At 35.4% G+C, this 20,577-nt stretch overlaps 1 protein-coding gene across 7 annotated transcripts in view; it reads right to left on the reverse strand.

Moving 5' to 3' along the window:
* Positions 1-20,577, reverse strand: part of LOC142356889 (uncharacterized) — a 118,284-nt gene that overhangs the window by 17,388 nt on the left and 80,319 nt on the right. For all 7 annotated transcript variants that reach the window (XM_075408683.1, XM_075408669.1, XM_075408655.1 and 4 more), the window contains exons 6-9: positions 18,052-18,585; positions 14,196-14,427; positions 13,119-13,387; positions 9,057-10,470 (exon numbers count right to left, since the gene is read on the reverse strand). In XM_075408683.1, coding sequence (XP_075264798.1) covers positions 9,057-10,470; positions 13,119-13,387; positions 14,196-14,427; positions 18,052-18,585 — 2,449 coding nt within the window. The remainder of the gene's footprint in view (positions 1-9,056; positions 10,471-13,118; positions 13,388-14,195; positions 14,428-18,051; positions 18,586-20,577) is intronic.

A 20,577-nucleotide genomic window follows, 5' to 3' on the forward strand; every position in this document is an offset into this window, starting at 1 on the left:
CTTAAGTTTTGAGAAAAGGGAATTTGAGTTTTATTTGAGTTTTAAGAAATTAGGGAAAAGAGAAAGTCAGATTTAACGAAACAAAATTCTCAAGAAATTAGAATAGTTTCGACAACGACAAACCTGATTAAGATTGAATCGATATCACCTGATTAAATGGGGATATTGACAACTTTTACAAAAATTTCTTCTCATCCAATGAGCGGGGAGTGACAATAACTGCAGATTGAAGTACAACGGTCGGAAATTGGAAAGATAAGATATATAACACTCCTTCGTTAACTAATATTTCGGGGAGAAGTCAATCGCATGTACGGTCAGTATACAACATCAATGGGCGTCCCAAAAGTCATTACACTCTAAAAAGTGCCCCCTAACGAATTGTTATTGTTGTTGTTCATTTTCATCTGGGTAATCAAAATTTTGATAACCAAGCAGATTTAAATTGATATCTATCAATGACAATATTGCTTCATTTGTACAAAAAAGGCAAGGATATTTTACGTTCGTGCACACCACAGGGTGCATATCAATTGCACCCACCGAATCACAAGCCTTACTTTAAAAAATGCTTTAAAACGGAATGGCACGTGCTCTATGACTGTACAGCTAAAAAGCAAAAACAAATTGATACGGTCTTTTTATCCGATACGGAAAACAAAAAAAAATTAAAACAAGATTAAAACCTTCATACTATAAACTCGGAAACATTATCAGTTTAGCGACCCCTTAGCATTACAGCGGGTGCAACTCTAATGTAACTTCGCTCATTAGTTGGAGGGTGTCAAGTGTACTCATGGCCTTCGCGATTGTACTCGTGCAGGAGGGGGCAATAACTACACTAAAGTTGCTCAATATTTAGACAGAACAAAATATAGACCAGCGCAATTCCTTCAATTTAATAGCAATTATTTCAATTTAATATAATAAACGAAATGCTCGGCGTTTTTATTTGATTTTTAACACCGAACTTCCCAACATAATTTTTGCAATGTTGCATGTATGTTTGTTGCTTGTAAGTCAAAACAAGTTGCTCCCAGCCTGTAAATGAAAAGTTCTGTCAACTGCGACAAGACAGTTTTTATGTAGACATATCGGCAAAGATATGATGTTTTATATATTTCCATTACATAAGCTCCGGGAATGATAGCAAAACTCTTGTAATTGTGCCTAAAACTTCCAAAACTTTGCCTTTTTGTCTCGTATAGGTTCAAACGTAATTCTGTTATTCTGTAGATTAGTTATTCTGTAGATATTTGCTCAGACACAGTTCTAAGAAAGTGTGAAATTATGCAATATGCATTGATTTTTCATAACTTTTGAGCTGAAGGCATCAATGAAACATTTTTTGAGAAGAGTGCTGCATTCATGCGCGAATTTCAGTTTTGTTTGGAAGACATTGAAAACAACAAGCCCTAGCGTATCTCCGGACTCGTTAAAAATTTCTAGTTTTTCATATTCTTTTGATGTTTGTCTGTCTCTTAACTGTCAAGCAAGTTTTTTTTCTTAGGTGACAAGTTTTCTGTTTTTTCTTCATTTATATTACAATTGATCGAAAACCCTACTATTCAACACTATTATCCCAAAGGTATCCACAATTTATACGCTGGAATTTTAGTTACCGATGTTAAATCTATCACCAGACTTGCAAATCGAAGAACTTTTGAGATTTCAGTGCCATCTGTGATAAATTGCGAACCCAATTTAGCACAAGAAAAAACTTCGTTTTCACAAAGGCACCCAAATCTGACATTCAGCTATCAAAATCTGTTACAAAAAACAGAAGCCTGAAAAAAACAGACATTATGATGTTTTATTTTGTTCCTCAAAAAAATAGACAATGAGCACCACGGAGAAGCAGGCAAAGCCAATAATCCAATAATCCATTATCAGCAAAGAAGATAGTAAGAAATCGTTTATCGTCTCATATCTTAGGTTGCGATAGACAAAATACCTGGTGATTCCAAATGCAAGAGTAGAACAAGCGTCATGCCAACTCTTGGTCTCCAGTCAATGGCAACAACTGAAGACTGCGAAAAAGTATCGCTATTGTATTGGTTTACGTTTGCATTTAATTTCAGCACAGATGCTCAGTATTGCTCTCAAAGGCTGTTTTTACTAAGTGAGGCTAATTTCACTAAAAGGGGAAATCTGAAAGCTCTGAAAACGGTCGCGAAACAGCACATCAATTATCAAAACAATTCGTTTTTAATAAGCAATTTAGGCTGTTTCAGCAATTTCGAAGGTGCTGATAATCTCATTAATGAAATAGCATAAAACTTAAAAAAAATTATGCCATTGCACCTCGACTTTGGTATAAACTTGATTTCAGGTAATCAATAAAAAAAATGCATACCATTGCTTCTCTTCACAGTGAACAGATTTTACAGTCTTTGAATAGAAAACAATCTATTGTAAACACTTTTTTGGTCATGATACTTCAAAAGAATCGGCGGAAAACAGACACAAAAATTTTCAAGTTAAGAAAATTCAAAAGTAATTAAAAGACTACTTATGTTTAACTGGTTTGTTTCCGGTCGTAGCGTAAATTTCTAACGGCGCCCATAGCACTCAGCTGCATCGAATTAAATCGATTTTTCTCTCTTAAACAAATTTTATCTTACAATTTTAACAGGGAGGCTCGGTAATGTGCGTTCGCACATTAAGTTCCGACCCCGCTCATCTACATTTTCACTTAATTGTCTACCAAATGAGGAAGAGATAAAAAAATTAACACAGCAACATGCCGTTCAACAAACTAATAAATGAATAAAACAATGTACCTTAGAGGGCCTATGAGACCTGTGACTACCATAATATGACTACCAGAAAAGACGGCGGTAAAAATCAAATAGTTTCAAATACTAATTACAATCAAAACTCGTCCATTTTTTGAAAATCATTAATAACCAAATCAAGATGGCATCAGATAAAACTAATGCTAAGACGGTTAAACTGTACTTCATTAGAACAAAATATGGAACTTATCCACAATGCGACTTGGTAACAAGTCGACAAGAAATGAGCAAAAGGGCAAAATTTAATAAAACATTGCTTTTTTGAAAAGAAAAAAGTTCGAACTGATTACAAACATTATGCATCAAATGAAATCATTGAGAGATTCTTTTATATCTCAACAGAGAGCGATTGAGACCATTCTCTGTCCAGGATATGTCAAACGAGTGCAAAAAGAACGACCAATGCAGGCAAAAAGGAAAAAATCGCACGAAAAAATTTGCACGAAAACGGTGTCCCAGCCAATTAACATTAAGCTGTTCATTGAAAACATTGAAAATCTTCGATTACGTTTTATTTAATTGAAAAAAAATGTGAATCAAATGGCGCCCATTATTGAAACACTGTGAAAAGAAAACAAAAACCTACAAAAAGGGGGAAATATGCAAAAATCACGAATTTTTTATGAAAACTGGTTGAACCAAGCAAAAGCAAAGAGCCCATTTGATGGAAATAAAACCGTTATGAAGTGCAAATTGTATTTCAATAGATAAATGACGTGACCTGTCATTGGAGATGCTAAGCTACAAGTTAACAAGTTAAGAGAAATAAGATTGGCAATTCTCAAAAATCTATTGTTCTCAAAAACATCTTTTAAAAAAAACATATATTTTCAAAATTCATAGACAACAAAATCTTTCGCTATAAGAGTAGACAGTTTGTCTTGCAATTATTTGAAAAAACTAATTGCGCCTGTTATCAGTGAGACTAAATCATGAGAATAAAAACAACATTAAGTACAAGCTGAACTAAAAAATTTCACACAAATTTCTACGAAACCACGTTGTTGAAACCATTAAATAATTTTAAAAAATCCAGGAGCACTGAAGATCTTCATTTACGTCTCGTTTGATCATCATGAAGTCTTTTTGTAAAACGACTCAAAAACTGACATCAAAAAGAACCACAAAAAATGAAAAGTAACTAAATTTCGCAAAATTCTTCTGAAGCAAATTGTCTAAGCCCTGAAGACGTCAGTCAAAACTTTTAAACAACAGAGAATTTATTGTTCGATTCAACACAACATTAAAAAGATCTCTAAATATTGCGAAGTTACAAAAATGATACAACATTGTGAAATACGAAAAAAAAACCTGAAACTGAACAAAAAGGGATAAGTTGAAGAACACTATTACTCTCTTTTTAGGAATTTAAATTTAAAATCAATAAAACCATAAACTATTTACCGATACCAGCTATTAAGTTCGATGATTTATCTATAGTTGGCCACTGGGACCTTTCATCAACAAATATTTGGAATACGACAACAAAAATTAACAACAGAGGGCAAAAATAAAAAACTCAACCAAATTCTGCAAGAAAATGGTGTCGCAGCCCTAAAAACTATATGAAATGAGAACAAAAAAAATCAATTCCAAACTTTGTAGAGCTTTTTTTAGTTAGACTGCTATCTATTGTGACAATTTACCAAAGAAACAAAAACAACAGCAAAAATGGGCAATTATGCACAAAAATCATAAAATTTTGTATGAAAACTCGTAGTACCAAAAGCAAGAAAACCTTCCGTTAAAACAATCCGCCAAAAAATTAGATTTTACTTTATAAGGAAGAAGGCTTGACCTGTATTTACTGAGAATACGCAAAAATTGACTAAAATATTATAAGAAACTGACAAGTTCAAAAAAATCACTGAAATTTCCTTAAAACAAATAAATTCCCCAAAGCCATTAAAACCCTATGGTTCTCTGAAAACAGACTCTATCTACATTCAACCTCATGTTTCCTTAAGTGGGAGATTTCATTAATGGAGCCGTGAATAAAAATTTTTGTCAATAGTTAACATTAAAAGAACAAAAGCAAAATTTTTTGAGAGAAGGCAGCACTAAAATAAAAACTGAAAGTTTCTGATTCTAGGAATACGTGATAATATCAAACCTATACCCGATTTTGCCGCACGCCCAACAAACCGCCAAAGTATTCCAAGTGATTGCGAATAAGATCAATTGTTGAGTGAAACTCTTCAATTATTAAATAAATTCCAGAAGACTTTTATAGGGCGCCTAAATTCAGCTAGCGGTCTTTTGGAGGTTAGGGAGTCTATGTTAAGGTTTCTAGGTCACTACGTCTGGCAAACTTTAACAAAATGGACCAAAAAAGCATATTTTGTGCCAATTTTTGATGAAAAAAGTTCAAATTTCGAAAATCGAAAAAATCTTTTTAATTCCATATTCTAGAATGTACGTGCTTTTGAATGATACCACTCACAATTCTGTACGATGAATATATCGATCGACAAAAATTGACAGAAAAAAATCCCAGTTGAGTATATAGTTCCTCCCTCCAAACTAAAGTGGGGGTCGGAACAACAAGCTGTCGGTCGAGTCTTTTCCAAAGCGAAAATTAAATAAAATGATAATCAACAGGGAAGTAGCTTTTAGTGTGTGATTTACGGTATTGACAAAAGATGCAAAGGAAAAAATAACACCAAATGCTATGATGGGAACATAATGTAAAAAGCGTTTTGACAAATTTCTCATATAATGAACACGTAAATGGTACAAACCATAAAAAACATTTTGTTTTCAAAACAATATTAACATACCCGGCAGATTGCCGGAAAATAGCCGCCGTTGATTCCAATAAGCATGATTGGGATTGAAATAACAGAAGATATTGAAAAAAAAAGATTTTTGTACAAAAACATTTTTTTAAGTCCGATTTATTTTGATGGCATTTCGTGGTTGAACATACTTCTATTTTAAAGAGAGGCTACAGGGGCTACCATCAATAACAATAAGCATTAGAGATGGTAAATAAGACTTATAGGAACGACGTTCAAATAGCGGGCATCTAAAATTGGGCTTTATGGGTTTATCCCGTTTCTATTTCTGACTTCAATTTTTTATACTGACTCTGTTCATTTTGAATTGCTTTGCTGAGCAACTGATGTTCAAAATCACTTTTAGCAGAATGAGAGAAGAGAGAAACTAGCCTAGAGAAGTCAAAAAGATTTCACGCAAAATGTTGAAAAGGCGGCAAAATGAGGTAAAGCGAAACATTTTTTTATTCGACGAAGTAAAAAAACATAGCAGGACAAGTCCTGAAAAACAATTCAAAGAATTGAATGACAAACTCAGAAGTTCTTTATCTGACCAGCAGATCAATTGAACAATGCCAGCCAAAACACAAACAAATTTATCTCAAAAAATTGAGAAACTAGAAACTAGAAACTCAAAAAAGATTTCACGCAAAATGTTGAAAAGGCGGCAAAATGAGGTAAAGCGAAACATTTTTTTATTCGACGAAGTAAAAAAAAATAGGAGCGCTATAATAGCCGGCTGAGAAGATGAGGGCGGCTATTAATCAGACGAAGAAGCAAAGTTTTTGGCTGAAGTTTCTTTGTATAATTCTGTAGAATGGCTACTAAGAAAAACTTCGAAAAGAAAAACACGCAAAACAAATTCCGTCAAATAACTCCCAAATGACGAAGGAAATAATATCCTCGCCAAGGCACAGGCAAAGGAAATCACAAAAACTGTCAAAGCTGCTGCTCTCAACGTTGTACTGCAAAACTAACCATAGGGTGAAATTACAAAAAATTAGTTGCTTAGTTTGTCGCTAAACAAAAAAATTTCAAATGCACTGCTTCCTTTGGCGTTGCTCAAATGATGCTCAAAAACTAAAACCAGCCTTTGCAATACACTCTTAAACAAGACAAGTCAAATACACACGTGAAATGTGTCACGTATCCAATAAATTAACAAAAACAAGAAATTAATCAAGCCAATGAAACAAACTTTGCAATAAGGAGAGAATGTACAGAAAAGAAAGTCAATCGCAAGAATGATACAATAAAATTCCATTTGGAAACTTTTTGCCACATTTTAAATCTTTTTTTTTGTATTTTGAGCCACTTTCTGTCACAGTGGCTTAAGATACATTGTAGGAATTGTCAATTGAAACTCATTTTAGTGTGTTCACTCGCCTGAAAAAGGTTTCGTCTCTTTTCAAAATTGAGCCGTGAAATGGGGAGTTCAACAATTCAGCTATTTTGAACAGATTTGCTTTTAATTGTCAAATTCGTTAAAATTGAGTAGAAATGATCTTCTGAAACCTTTTCTTCAACTTGTGAAACATTTTCAGCGGGTTTATGCTATTAAAACGTAATTAATATTTTCACCAACCATGTTGCTCCAAAATTAAATTTGAATAGTTTTGTTGATCCTGGTCTCTTAAAGTTTTGAAAATCTCCCCTTTTTCTAATAAAAATCTCCGCATTGGTTTGCTTGTACTGATTACATCTTTTCTAGCAATTTTAATTTTTCGGCAATTTTTCGGGCCTGGTTGCGCAATTTTGATCTTCTCGAAATTTATTACAGGCTCCAAACTTTGATATATTATATCCTTTAAACAACCTGTTTCAATTCAATCTCTCTATATAAAAAACAGAAAAAAACATTGCACTATTTATCCGTAATCTCTAAACAATTTTATTGTTTTATTGGACACTACTTAAATATAAAAACACCGAAAACTTCCAATCAAAATTTTAAATTCAGGAACATTTATTTTGGAATAGTCTTCGGCAAAAAAAATTGTGTAGTCCAATTCGTCAAAAAATAACAAAAACTGGAACCAAAGCAAGCACAATTATAGTAAGCTGGACTTAAAAAAAAGATTTTATCCTATATTCAAGCTCTCCCAGCAAATTCAGCAGACACAACGCTTGTAAGACAGCCAAAACCCCCTTTTAAACTGAGCGCTGAAACCAATTGCACGAGCTTTAGCTTCTTATCTTGTTTCTATAGCACAAAGTTGTCCAAAAAGGCCTGAACATAACGTACAAAAAAACGTACCCGCGTACCCACTGAAAAACAATCCAAAAAAAATCCACATAAACTTTTAAGAAAATCCGAGCTATCAGACCAAATGAAAAAAAAACAACTTCAAAACAAAGAATATATTTTAAGTTTCCTCAGGTTTCAAAGAAACATTGCTGCTAATGCATTAAATATCAATAGCTTCGCAAAATCTTGAAAAAACAATAACGACAAAAAGATACTTCAATAATAACAGAAACTAAAAACAACTAAATACAAAAGAGCTCTTAAATAAAAAATTATGTCGATATCTTTACCGCCAATTCTTGTAGTCTGCAACACAAATTGAAGCAACTACAACATGTCACGATTACTTTCTGACTACTTGGAGCCATAAATTGAGAAACACTCTTCTACAAAAATTAGGTTTTATTGTTAGCCAACCGAACAACTTTTTTGCTAAACAAATCGGCAGGCAGTTCATAGAGACATTCATGGTACACAGACAAAATGATCAAACACTTTTAAAAACAGCAAATTTTACGGACATAATTAAATATTTTGAGAAAATTGTTCTCAGAAAAAAACTCCTTCTTGCCGAAGGGCCCCTAAATAATAATTTGTAGGTCAACAAAAAACCTTGCTTGAAAAACAAACAGGAGCAAAAACTGCAAAAACTAAACTATTTTTTTTGGAAGAGTTTGCAAATTACCAAATAGAAATAAATATAGCTAAAGAAAACCATGGCACAAAAAATCTTCAAACAAACAAGACAGGACCTTGAGTAAAGACTAATAACCGAAAACATGTTTTTTGAAATCAAAATTTAGTGTTGGTATGGTGATTACGATGATGTTGATGTGAGAGGGGCGAGAGGACCAGTGTAACTTTTTCAACTTACTTTCTAAAATGCAACAAAATGTTTTCGATTTTGGCTGAAGAAAAAACGACGGTCTATATACTTTCCCCATTACAAGTACTATTGGGACAATGCTAAACAATGTAATGGAATATTAATATAGGTTTTTGAACGGCCGGCACATTACAGCGTAACTAAATGTTGATAATGTGAGGTACCATAAGCGAAATCGATTATCATTATTGTCACAATAATTTTCAAACAGTTATCTGCAGCGAACTGACCGAAGAACATGTATCGTGTTAGTTGTCAGAAATCCTTAAATAATCCTAAGAGAATGAAAACTTCCCCTCCCTAATTGATGGATTGCGGAACCTGGAAATAAAAAATTTATCACTAACGAGTCGCATGTTGTTGTTGGCGACAGAACATCTGAGTCAGTTGCATAACCATAAAGCTCATTATTCGCAGTGACATTGGTAGTTTCTCTCGTACCAATTTTAACGGCTCCGTAAATCTTCACTGGCTTTGATTGCTGACCTCTAACTTGAGCAGTCACTGCTCCAATTCTGGTTGAACCAACATGCTCACTAGTTCCCACTTCATCTGTATTGACGTTTATTACTTTTTGTTGGTTACTTACGACCGGATTTGCAACCTCGGCTGTAACCAGGGTGTCCGATTCATTGGATTCGTTCAAAGGAGCTGGCTCGGGTTTCTTTTCAACTGAGGGACTTTTCTTATCTTTATTCTCATGTGTCAAAGCTGCTGGTGGTGATTTGCACCGATTCAAAGGACTCTGTTCATTTTGAGAACCGGAGTCTGTCGTAAGAGTGGGTGAGGTTCTCGCCGAAACTGTTTTCTTCTGAGCTGAAACAGAAGCAGCTCTCGGTTTGTGGTCGCCAGTTGCGATTCCAGACTTCAGCCTTCCGATTTGAGAAGGGTTTCTGGATACTGGTTTGCCAGAACCCACAGATCCCGGCGGTCTAATTCCACTTTGAGGTAAGTTTGATTTGTATGAAGGCTGTGACGAAGTAGTCTTCGATGCTGGCTGGGGCAGTGAAGAGCCCTGGCCTGCTTCTGGTTCTGTTTTAGGTTGTCGAGGCGCGTTTGCGGGTGTTTCTGTGGAAGCCTGGGAGCTGGACGAAGAGTTGTCTGAAGGTTGCTTTAACTTGCGAGCAGATTCTTTGTCTCCGCTTGTTACAGATGACAAAACTGTTGAAGCAGCCGGAGATTTTGACCTGCTGAGTGAGGTTGGGATCTTTCCTCCTGTGGAAGCTGCGGGAACCCTTGATGGGGCTTTGGACAGACCCGTTGTTGGGGTGACAGTTGCTGGGGATTTTGGACGACTTGACGGTTGAGGGATTCCTTTTCTGACTTCCGGTGGTGACTTGATTCCTGCTGAGGGCCCTGAAGTGGGGATTCCTGACGTGTTCGAAGGGGTACTTCTGTTAGGGGATGCTCTCGATTTGGGTTGAGGGATGCTAGTTGTCTGTGGGGGTGGGGGTATGTGAGTTTGTTCAGGCAGCCGACGAGTCAGCTGTGACTGGCTCCCTGAAGAGTATTGCGCGGGCATGTTTGCACCTGCAGACAGCGGCACAGGAGTCAAAACTTGATTGGTCGAAGCTGGAGCTGCAGATAATGACCTCTGGTATTGTGGTGGCTGTTCAGACGGCGATTGGAGGTTTCTATGCGCGCTTTCTTGTGCGTGTGTTGAAGGTTGACTTGAGTTGCTATTTTGATTCGAACTAGTAATAGTAGTAGAACTAGTTGTCGAGTCCGTGGGCTGTTGAGACTTGGCACCGAAGGCCTTACCTAAAGACAATAGCAGCAAACACTTCAAAGTTGAACAAAGTAAACAAAATAACACCGCAACACACATTTATCAACTTCAGCCAACAGATAGTGTATCGCGGCTAAGTTTGCTTTTACGATCTTGTGAGCATAGATATACCAGCTAAGGTGACAGAAACTTACACTTCGAAATGTGGTTATAATAATTGCAGGCAATTTTCTCAACATGTCTGGACATCTGAAGTCAAGAACAGTTATCAAAATAAACAAAACTCCAATCCAAGTCAAACAACTAAATTTAGCAGAGAGAAAGCGACCCTTCATTTTAACCAAACTAATCCAACCCCAAATATTTCAACTGACATTTGTCTTTGTATACACCGGACACCCATCACTGAAATTATTTGGGTGACCTGAAATGTAGAATAAAAGGCTGGACATCAAGGCACCCGGCCAATACGTTGAACCCTCTATATCTCTCATTGAACTCTGAATGAAAATTTCATTTTGAGGCGTTTTTAAATTTGACATAATTTGAACGACAAGAACGACACACGACATTGTCATTCAATGTTAAATTCGATCCACAACAAGAGTTTACCTTGAAAACTCATTATATCATTCGATAAATAAAGAAAAGCATTTTCTCGGTTAAAGCATCAGAATTCAGAAAGGTTACAAATGTGAACAATTTTTCATGCTCAGTAACTCCTTAACCATCTCGAGCTAATATCCACTATAAATTCAATTGTCACCTTGTTTTTGTTTCACCATATGTAAAAGAAACAACTTACAGCTTATAATGGCCCCCTAAAACCAATTCCTTCAATTGAATTCCCGAGAGCAACATTTTTTTCGAAAAAAAAAAATTAATTTTCGAAAAACAATCGAGACTAACGAAAAACGCTTGCTTTAAAATGGCAACATAAGGATACTTGCGTTAATTTGAATTAAAAATTTAAAAAAGTTATCAGGAAAAAAGTTAAAAGGAATATATGGATATACGTTTCTATATGCCGCCATCAAAAAACGGGAAATAACGATCAATAACCAGCTTCAACAGTATAGGGATTGAAATAAAAGCTTCCTAAAAACGATTTGTAAGAATTTAAGTAAGTAGAAATATCTAAGGGCGATCGAAAATTTCGCTTTTCTTAATTGACATAAAATTTGCTGAAAGCTCTTCAAAAAGGATTTGAACTAAATTTCGCACAATTTAATCCTCTGCGATGAAACCCACAATTTTCCAACCTTTACATCGTAATATCAATATAAAAGTTCACTAATTGACAAAAATAGTATTAAGATCATATAAAAAATTCAGTGTTTTGCATACATTTTTCTATGCTAACAATGCCAAAGTGGATAATCAAGACAGAACGTAGTGGCGTATCGGGCTGATCAATATTTAAACTAGGTTTTAAAGCACAAAGACGATGAAGCAAAAAAGAATCAGGACTTATAGAAAAGCAAACCAAACCTCAAATAATGCACAATATCTCAATAAAAAATGTTTCTAAAAAACAAAATTTTTAAGTGAACTACAACCTTCAGCTTGTTTGATGATCCAACAAACGGTTTTCGCGTATCTGATTGTATTGTACCCCAAAATATAAGTGATCTATTGTCCGAACATGATTTTTTGTACGTTTGTCAAGTATTCTTGTTCCATTTTTTGGGGGGAACTCGCGCCATTCCTTCGCTCGAGAGGCCTTAAGCCTGTTACTTTTTCGGTAACGTTTGCATGCAAGTAGTACACTAGATATTTATCTTACGCTTAGTTGCTTTTCTTTTTGTGACTTGAAAATCGTACATTTCAAATCGAAACAGCGTAGCAATAAGCAAAAGAAAACATAAACCGACAACTTCGAGCAAAACGATCTCAAACAACAGGCGGGACAAATTAATTCAGAGGGGACTAGAGCACAGAAAAGCTTTTCTTTATGGGTGCAAAAAAATTCGGAAGAGGGAGAGATTCGAACCCCGACCTCCGGCGTCCTAGACTGAAGCACTGAACACTCGGCTATTCGAACCATATGCTCTACTAGCCTGTAATCGTTTTTGGTTTAGCAACGCCGATTTGATAAAAGCAATTCAGTTCAAGCAACAAAAGTAGAAGTCAAGCGTGAAAACGTCACCAACAAAAAGTGAAATCGAAAGGAACTTCTAGAAGAAAACGGTCAAGCAAAAATTGTTCACAAAAAGAGACCAACACGTTTAAAATAATAGCTTCGAAAATCCCTCGAGAGCAAGGCAAAATATCCGACTAATGCGAGTGACATCAGCCAAGGATGGGTTATAACGTCACTAATGTTGGTCTTGGAGCTTTTTCAATCGACCAATAGTAAGATTTAAAACAAAAAATGAAACCAATTTCGCGCACTTTTCAGTTAACTTTTAGTACCAAACAGCCGCGAATCAAAGTTAGCGGCCTAAATTCTGAATGAGAGCAATTTAAATCGCAAACAAACATCAGGAAATAGGCGTGAAAAGGTCACTCGAAAAGTCAAAACGTCAGACAAAAAAAGGAGCAAGCAAAAAATTGCATAGAAAAGACAAGTGACTAATATAATTGCTACTTGCTTATAATTCCTTGCTTGTGAGAGTAATTAAACAAGTTTTCCATGATGATTTGGCAGAGGAATACAAGCAAAGTTTTTCACACCAACCTAGAGCAGTTTTGAGTGGGCTCTTTGGATGAATGATAGCCGATCTAGCAGGAGAGTAGACAGATTCACCGTCCGATACAGTTCCAGAATGAGACCCAATGCCACTTGCACTGTTCTTCTTCTTTTTAATGTCTTTGCTACCCGCGAATAACCGAGAAATTCCTCCGCCTTTTGAGGTACTACGTTCACGCTTTCCTACTTCGGATACACTTGCAGCTGTAGCCGCGGAAGATGAGTAGTGGTCAACAACTGGGGGAGGAGAAAGGGATCTGCAAAGGATTAATCGTTCAATCCGATGGCAATTAGTGTATACTTTGAATTAATGAAAAACACTCAAAATTTTAAGCAGGAGTTCTGAGATCACGTTTGAGGTTTAAGGAGTGCAGTAATAGGAATAAGTTTCGTCAAAACTATGATTCAAAGGATTTTTATTTAAGAAAATTAAAATTTTTGAAGACCAAATATATTACAGCTGCACTCAACGGGCAAAAGCAATCTCATAACTCGCAACTTGATTGCATAAGTTCCCTCATTTACGTAGAAGGTGGTGGTGGTGAGACGGTCCGAGAAACTGTTTATTTTTTCATATCAGGACTGAACAGAATGTGAAAACCATGATGATGATGGAGATCTCAAAAGTGCATTTCTTGTAGCTAGCAGGCCTGAGAGAACAGCATCGTTTTAAGCATCTTTTAAAAAGGTTTGTAGTTCGACTCATTTCTCATGTAATCAGGTAGGGTGTTCCAAAATTGACCTCCAGTGTACATGAACGCTCGTTTCTGGTAATTAGTTTTGAAAGCTTGGATAAAGGTTGCATTTCCATATTTGACTCCATGCATGAAACAGGCCATTTTATAATGAATACGTTGCAAAATAAATTGTGCTGCAGTACTCTGCACTTTCTAAACTCTCTTCAGTTTTGAATGAGGTACACCAAGATATAGTGCATTAGAGTAGTCGAAAGGAATTGCTTACAGGTATAGAGATTTCGAATAAAAAAAATAGCAGGATTTTCTACCCCCGCAGATTTGCTCTTCGAAATTAAGGTTTGAGTCGAGCCAAACGCCAAAAACTAACCTCAAGTAGTAAGAGGGTACGTCACTGACTGGAGTGCTGCCTCTTCCCACCTGTCTAGTTGGAGTGGCACAGCTACTACTGCTACTACCCAAATTGGAGCTGTTAGTGAGTCGAGATGCGGAAGAAGAGACAGCAGTTGTCTTGGATGGACTCCAGAGCTGTGCTCCAGTTAGACTCTGGTACACCTCACTGCTACATGAGTAAGCCACACTTCCATAGTCGTAATCACTTTCTGCACAGCAAACGACCAAAATAATAACATGAGTCAATTTACCCTTGTCTATAAATTGTAAATACAGATATAAACAACTAAGTATTTAACTTCACAATAAACTAACAAATTTAATAACGAATATCAGGCTTCAGGCTGGGAAAGGACAAGCTGTGAGTTATTGAGACCTAGTTCACAGCGTGCCCTGTACGGTCGCATAGTTGATAACCACTTATTCCAGCAAAATCCACTACAAGTTTTAATTACAGTTTTCCTAACAAAAACTAGGGTAGGTACGTTTCTGAAAAATCATAAAGAGAGGTCACATTTTATTAGCATTGCTCAGTGACATTTACCAGTCAATCCGGTTAAAAATCCAGGATAAATTCAAAATTTTGAAAACTTTACCGCATATTGTGATTCCACGATAAAATAGAAAAATGTAAGCTAAAATATTTAAGACCATCATCACTGCGCAATGCCAAAACTTGGGTGATTATGAAGCAAACGCGGCTCAAAGAAGACCAAAATAAGGTACCACCTTTGAAACAAAATAATTTCTCATATTCAACAGACATTAAGATTCCACAGACTGTTTCTATGGAGCTCAGACCTACTATAACGCACTTCGGCACATCAACTTACGAAAACCAGTACTGTTTTCAGGAACAAAAGTTTCGCAATATTATCAATTCGTCGACTGAAAGACTTCAGATCTTTCAGATAATTTGGATACTTTAAGAAAATATTTAGGAAGTTTAATTTTGGAGAAAACGACGCAATTAGATTTACCTCTTTTTCATGTGATAGAAAACACTGTGCTGAAACCGATCGTCAAATGAAACTAAAATTAATAAACCACAGTCTTCAAGGAAACATATTCAAGGGACTGATTTTGAAGCTTCATTTTCAACAGAATTGATGTTTTCAATTAACAGAGGATATAGTTTTTATGTCACAAAAAGGAAATAAATTCACAGTAAATGGCTGATTATTGATAAAGAAATGACATACCAAAATCGACTTAAAATTTTAATTCAAAGTCAAGTAGTAACAGACACAGGGTAATTAAACCAGGTCTGCCATCAAATTCCACCCAAAAGCAAGATTAAATCCAATCGATTTGATCGCATTGTCTCATATGAGATTCAGTAACTTCAAAAAATTAAAATTATACTATCCTCATGATAGAAGTAATCAACAATTGAAATAGGGCGTAATAGTTTGTTTTTTTATGACTAAATAGGATGATAGGGATTTTCTTCTAGAAACAAAATTTTTTCAAGCAGAACAGCACATATTGTTCAATCCAAGTTCCTTTGTTAAATATACCTCATCGGACAAACATAATGGCAAACATCCCAATTACCAAATAAAATCGTACTCAAAAGTTGTCGACATCAAAATGTCAATCAAGATGGAGTAGCTAAACTGATAGAAATTTCGTACAATATATTAAAAGAAATTCCATTCGCTATCAAAAAAGATACGTTTAGCAGAACAATTAACAAAAACCAATAACCTAATATTGACACGACACAAAGAATTGCACCAAACGGAAAAATTGCAGTACTCAACCATTTGCAGTATTTCATCACTTAGTTGCAGTATTTAATCATTTTTATACTAGGAAATTCTAAGAAAAGCGTACATCTTCCCTGCATGTTGCAGCACAGCATCCGTTCAAAGACGTGATCTGTTTCGGTTAGATTTAGCACCATGACCTTAAATTAATCGACTATAATATTAAACTACCGATCGTAAAAAACTAAATGTTATTCGAGTTGACCAATGAGCATTGAAGAGAAATAAGAGATGGACATTTAAAAAGACAGACCGCAAAACATTGTCCGACGAAAAATCACCTTAAAAATTGAATTTGTATATAGGGACACAGGTACTATCACTTTTTCTCTAAAAAAGCACTTGAAACCATTTCAAGCATTGAAGACACCATTTTTTCATGTACTTCTATCACCAATTATAAACCGACAGTGTACATGATTTACATTATTGATCTTTCGGTCAATGTAATCGTTAATTTTGCTGGGTCGCACCAGTGATTTGAAGTCTGCACCAAATGACAGAATTCCAATTGACAGCTGAAAACGAGTCAAAGGTAAATTGCGAGAGTAATTCAACTCAACCAATTTTGAAACGGCTATTTTAAAAAATTACATTACAACAAATCATGAATTCTTGTTGCAAAAATGTTTTGGGAATGAAACATTTGAAAAGGAAATGAAACAATTTTTCTTCACTTGCTTTTTCTGTTCTGATTGTTATCCGTGGTCTGTCGCTTAAATAATTAGCAACTTTTATTTAAACTTTTATATCAGCCTTAACAACTTTTCAAAATCCTATTTAGCAACTAAGACCTATTAGAATCGATACCCGATTGCTTCATCTTATAAAAAGGTTCAGTAAAATTTGCCAAGAACTGGCATACCAAGATCAACTTAAAATTTTAATGAGATTCAAGAATTGTTTCCAAAATTAACTATCCTATCCTTATGAAAGATGTGATCAACAATTAAAATAGGGCATGAAGGATTAGTTTTTTAAGACTAAGTAGGTTTCTTCCAACAGAACTGCAAATATTGTTTAATCCATGTTCATTTGTTAAATATACCTAAATAGACTAACATAATGTTAAACATCCCAATTACAAAATAAAATCGTGCTAATAAATTGTCGACATCAAAATGTCAATAAGATGGAGTGGCTAAATTGATAGAAATTTTGTCCAAAATATTTAAAAAAACTTCATTTGCCTTCAAAATAGATAAGTTTAGCAAGTTAATTGAACATAAAACAATCACCTAATATTGACGCGACACAAAGAATAATAAACGGTGTAATAAGACGGCTCATTCTGAAACGGCTCTTTAAAAAATTACATGTCACTAAATCTTGAATTCTTGTTGCAATAATGATTCAATTAGAAAATGAAACAAAAATTGATGTTCACTTGGCTTTTTTCTATTCTGATTGTTGTCCGTGGTCTGCCGCAGTAAATTTTAATTTTTTTAGCAACTTTTAAACTTTAATTTAACAATTTTAACAACTTTTGAAAATAATATTTAGCAGCTAAAAGTGTCCCTAAAAAATTGCTGTGATGCCATTAAAAGAAGTAACCAGTTCACTTCATTTCAAATTTCGTCGTAGTTGGTTTTATTATATGGCGTCAAGAATATATAAGTCACGTTTATAAAAAAAGATGCTAAAATTGGTCACAAAAGAGGTTAATAAAATTGATGTACCAGCATTAGCCAAAGCAGAAAAAGATCAATGAATCAACACAATGAATAACCAAAAAGTAATTTCCTACAGGTAACTGCAATACAGCTATACGTTCAGTTTCAGTTTACAGTTTCATTAGCACCGAAAACATCAGCATGTTGCATCTTGCTCAGTTATGTCTCGTGAATTGTTAATCTATATTGATTTGTCATCTTACGCTCAACAAACTTACGTTCATTTACGTTCAACAAAAGCAAAAACCTGGTTTCAATAATCAAATACCTACTTGTATCATCAATACTGACCAGACAAACTTTCAAGTGAGGACTATACTCTTATACAAAGTTTCAGAAACATGAGAATTGAAAAAAATCCTCAACTGAAAAGAAATCATTTACTAACCACTTATTTCTGACAACTGTCTCGCAGTGCTCTGATTAGCCAATTGCTGCTGAATAACAGCCTGACTAATAATTTGATGCTGCGATGCAACCGTTAAAGGCCGATTGTTGTCACCACTAGTAAAACTATTGCTCCGCTGGGCAACAGGTGTAGGAGGCAACTGCTGTTTCTGAATAGGATGCTGACTATGAAAAAATGGCGAACCACGTCCACTTGTTTGCCGATGATGACTCGGCACGTTGACCGGGGATCCGAACTGAGACGGTGTCAATCGCGAGGGATCCGGGATCTCTTGACGAGGATTCCCAGAATGTGCTGGAAGATGTTGGGGTGTTTGAGGAGGTCCAGGGGCCGTTCCATATTCCGGATTGTGATGAGTCAGATGAGCGCTGTTTGGAATTGGGCTTGGAGATGAAAAATGAGTTGAACTGGCGGTTGATGCTGCTGCTGCTCTCTTACTCACGAGTGCGGATGATGATGATGCTGTCACACAATTTGCAGCTGCTGTCCCGGTTATATTTGCACTTGCACTCACTTGTAACAAAACAATGCACGACTCACTTAAAAGCAAAATAGGCCGTCATAAATAATAAACAAAGGAATAAATAACTAAATACTCCTAAATACTCAATAATAAATCACACAGACATACTCGCATTTCAGAATAGCATGTATTGTGCGCATTGAAACATCGTAAAAGGGCGTACACATTGAAAACATTTGAACAAGTGATGCAATGATAGTAATTTCACGTTCAGTAGTTTATTTTTCAACTAAACACACGCACGTTTGTTGTATTTCACTATATTCACCCCAAAAATTGTTTACGTGCTTTCGCTTGGATACACTTGGACTAAACAATCCCGTAATAACCAAAGTTGTTGAAAGCAAGTTAAGTCAAGCTGAAGATATTACTAGTTAGCTCTTTTTAATAAAGTTAATCACCCGCCTCTGTTGCAATCTTACTAAAGACAGGTCCGATAAATTTATATTTTAATATCTGTAATATTAAACTGAATTCTATACTAGTTATTTTCTCAACATAGCAATCACGTAAAATAGGAACAAGTTTCAGAAAAGTGTAGCAACTTTGAAAGAGTTAATGTGTGTCAAAAATAAGAAGTTCAAGACAGTTTAAACCTTCAAATACTAGGATACGATCTGTTTTGTTCAAATCCCTTAGCTTGCGAATTTATACCCCATTCAAAGTTATCCGTACAACCACCAGCCCCCTTGTAAAACCCAGTTGCCGGATTTCCAAGTCTGGCTTCGATAATAACAACCCAAAAATTTTATTGAGTCTTGCCCGAGTGGCACAGTTGAGCTTAAACCAGATTTATAGATCGACTGTTTTTACAACACTATATTTTACTCAATTTCTCTGCCTATATGAAACGCGGACGCAAATTATACAAAAAGTAAATCAAGCATTTTCTCAAATAAACCAGAATATTTTCTCAAAATTTCCTGCTGGCTAAGGCAAAATGTTTGCAAACTTACCCAAAATTTGAGAGGAGAAACAGCAGTTTGGGTAGAAATGGTCGCTAGGTTAATGCCCAGTTGAAGCTAGGGGGCTTTTTCAGAGTCAGACTAAGTACGCACGTGAACAAATTTCATAGAAATATCCGTATACAAGTCTGAACGAATGAAGGGAATAGAAATTACCAGCTGATAAGAACAGACGAATGGTGAAGGGATAGTTTGACCAAGCTGAGCTAAGTCTCTTTTCAGAAACAAAAGCGCGTCGTGATTAAACAGCGAATTGTGTTGCGAGAAACGTAAACATGAGGCATAACGGCGCTCATATTTTGGCTAATTCTGTCAAAATAAACGGCATGCTTTAAGGATTGAATGTTATTGTAGGTACTTTAGCTAGAATACGGAAAGAATTTAACTCTATTTTCAACTACTCGGCAAACCATTAATACGAAACAAACATCTCTCACTTTCATAAACCGCAGAAAATTTGCTTTTAAAAATGTTTGAAATGTAATTACGATTTGTACACAAGGCAAAAATGGAGCACAAATTAATCACATCAAAAAATTTGAGCTAAAGCAGAACTTGCAAAGCATATGCAATAAAAAATTTTTTAAAAATCTAGGCAGGAAAAATGATACGCATGTGATTGTAAATAATCGAAAAACTTCAATCATTAGCGCAAAATTCAATCAAATTGTTTGCGGGGAAAACACGCTCAAACAGCGCAAATAACAGAAAGACATGCTTATATGCACAAGTAACTAACAATATAAATTTCTTCCCACGTACACAAAAGAAGGCAGGGAAATGAAAAAGCAATCATTAGCGGTGCTAAGCTATCCTTACGGATAAAACAGAAAGTCTAGTCTAGACGGAGGATTGGAATATATACACGTACAAAATACAAATAACATGTTCAGACACAACAAGCTGAATTTTTATTTGAACACACACAGGAAAATGCACTCTGCGACTAAAACGTATCAACACATGTAGCAACTCACAAAAAGGCGAAGGCAAATAAATACAAAATTGAGAGCCTTT

The sequence above is a fragment of the Convolutriloba macropyga genome, chromosome 2 (assembly GCF_964194025.1).
Source record: "Convolutriloba macropyga chromosome 2, txConMacr16.3, whole genome shotgun sequence".
Lineage (NCBI taxonomy): Eukaryota > Metazoa > Xenacoelomorpha > Acoela > Convolutidae > Convolutriloba > Convolutriloba macropyga.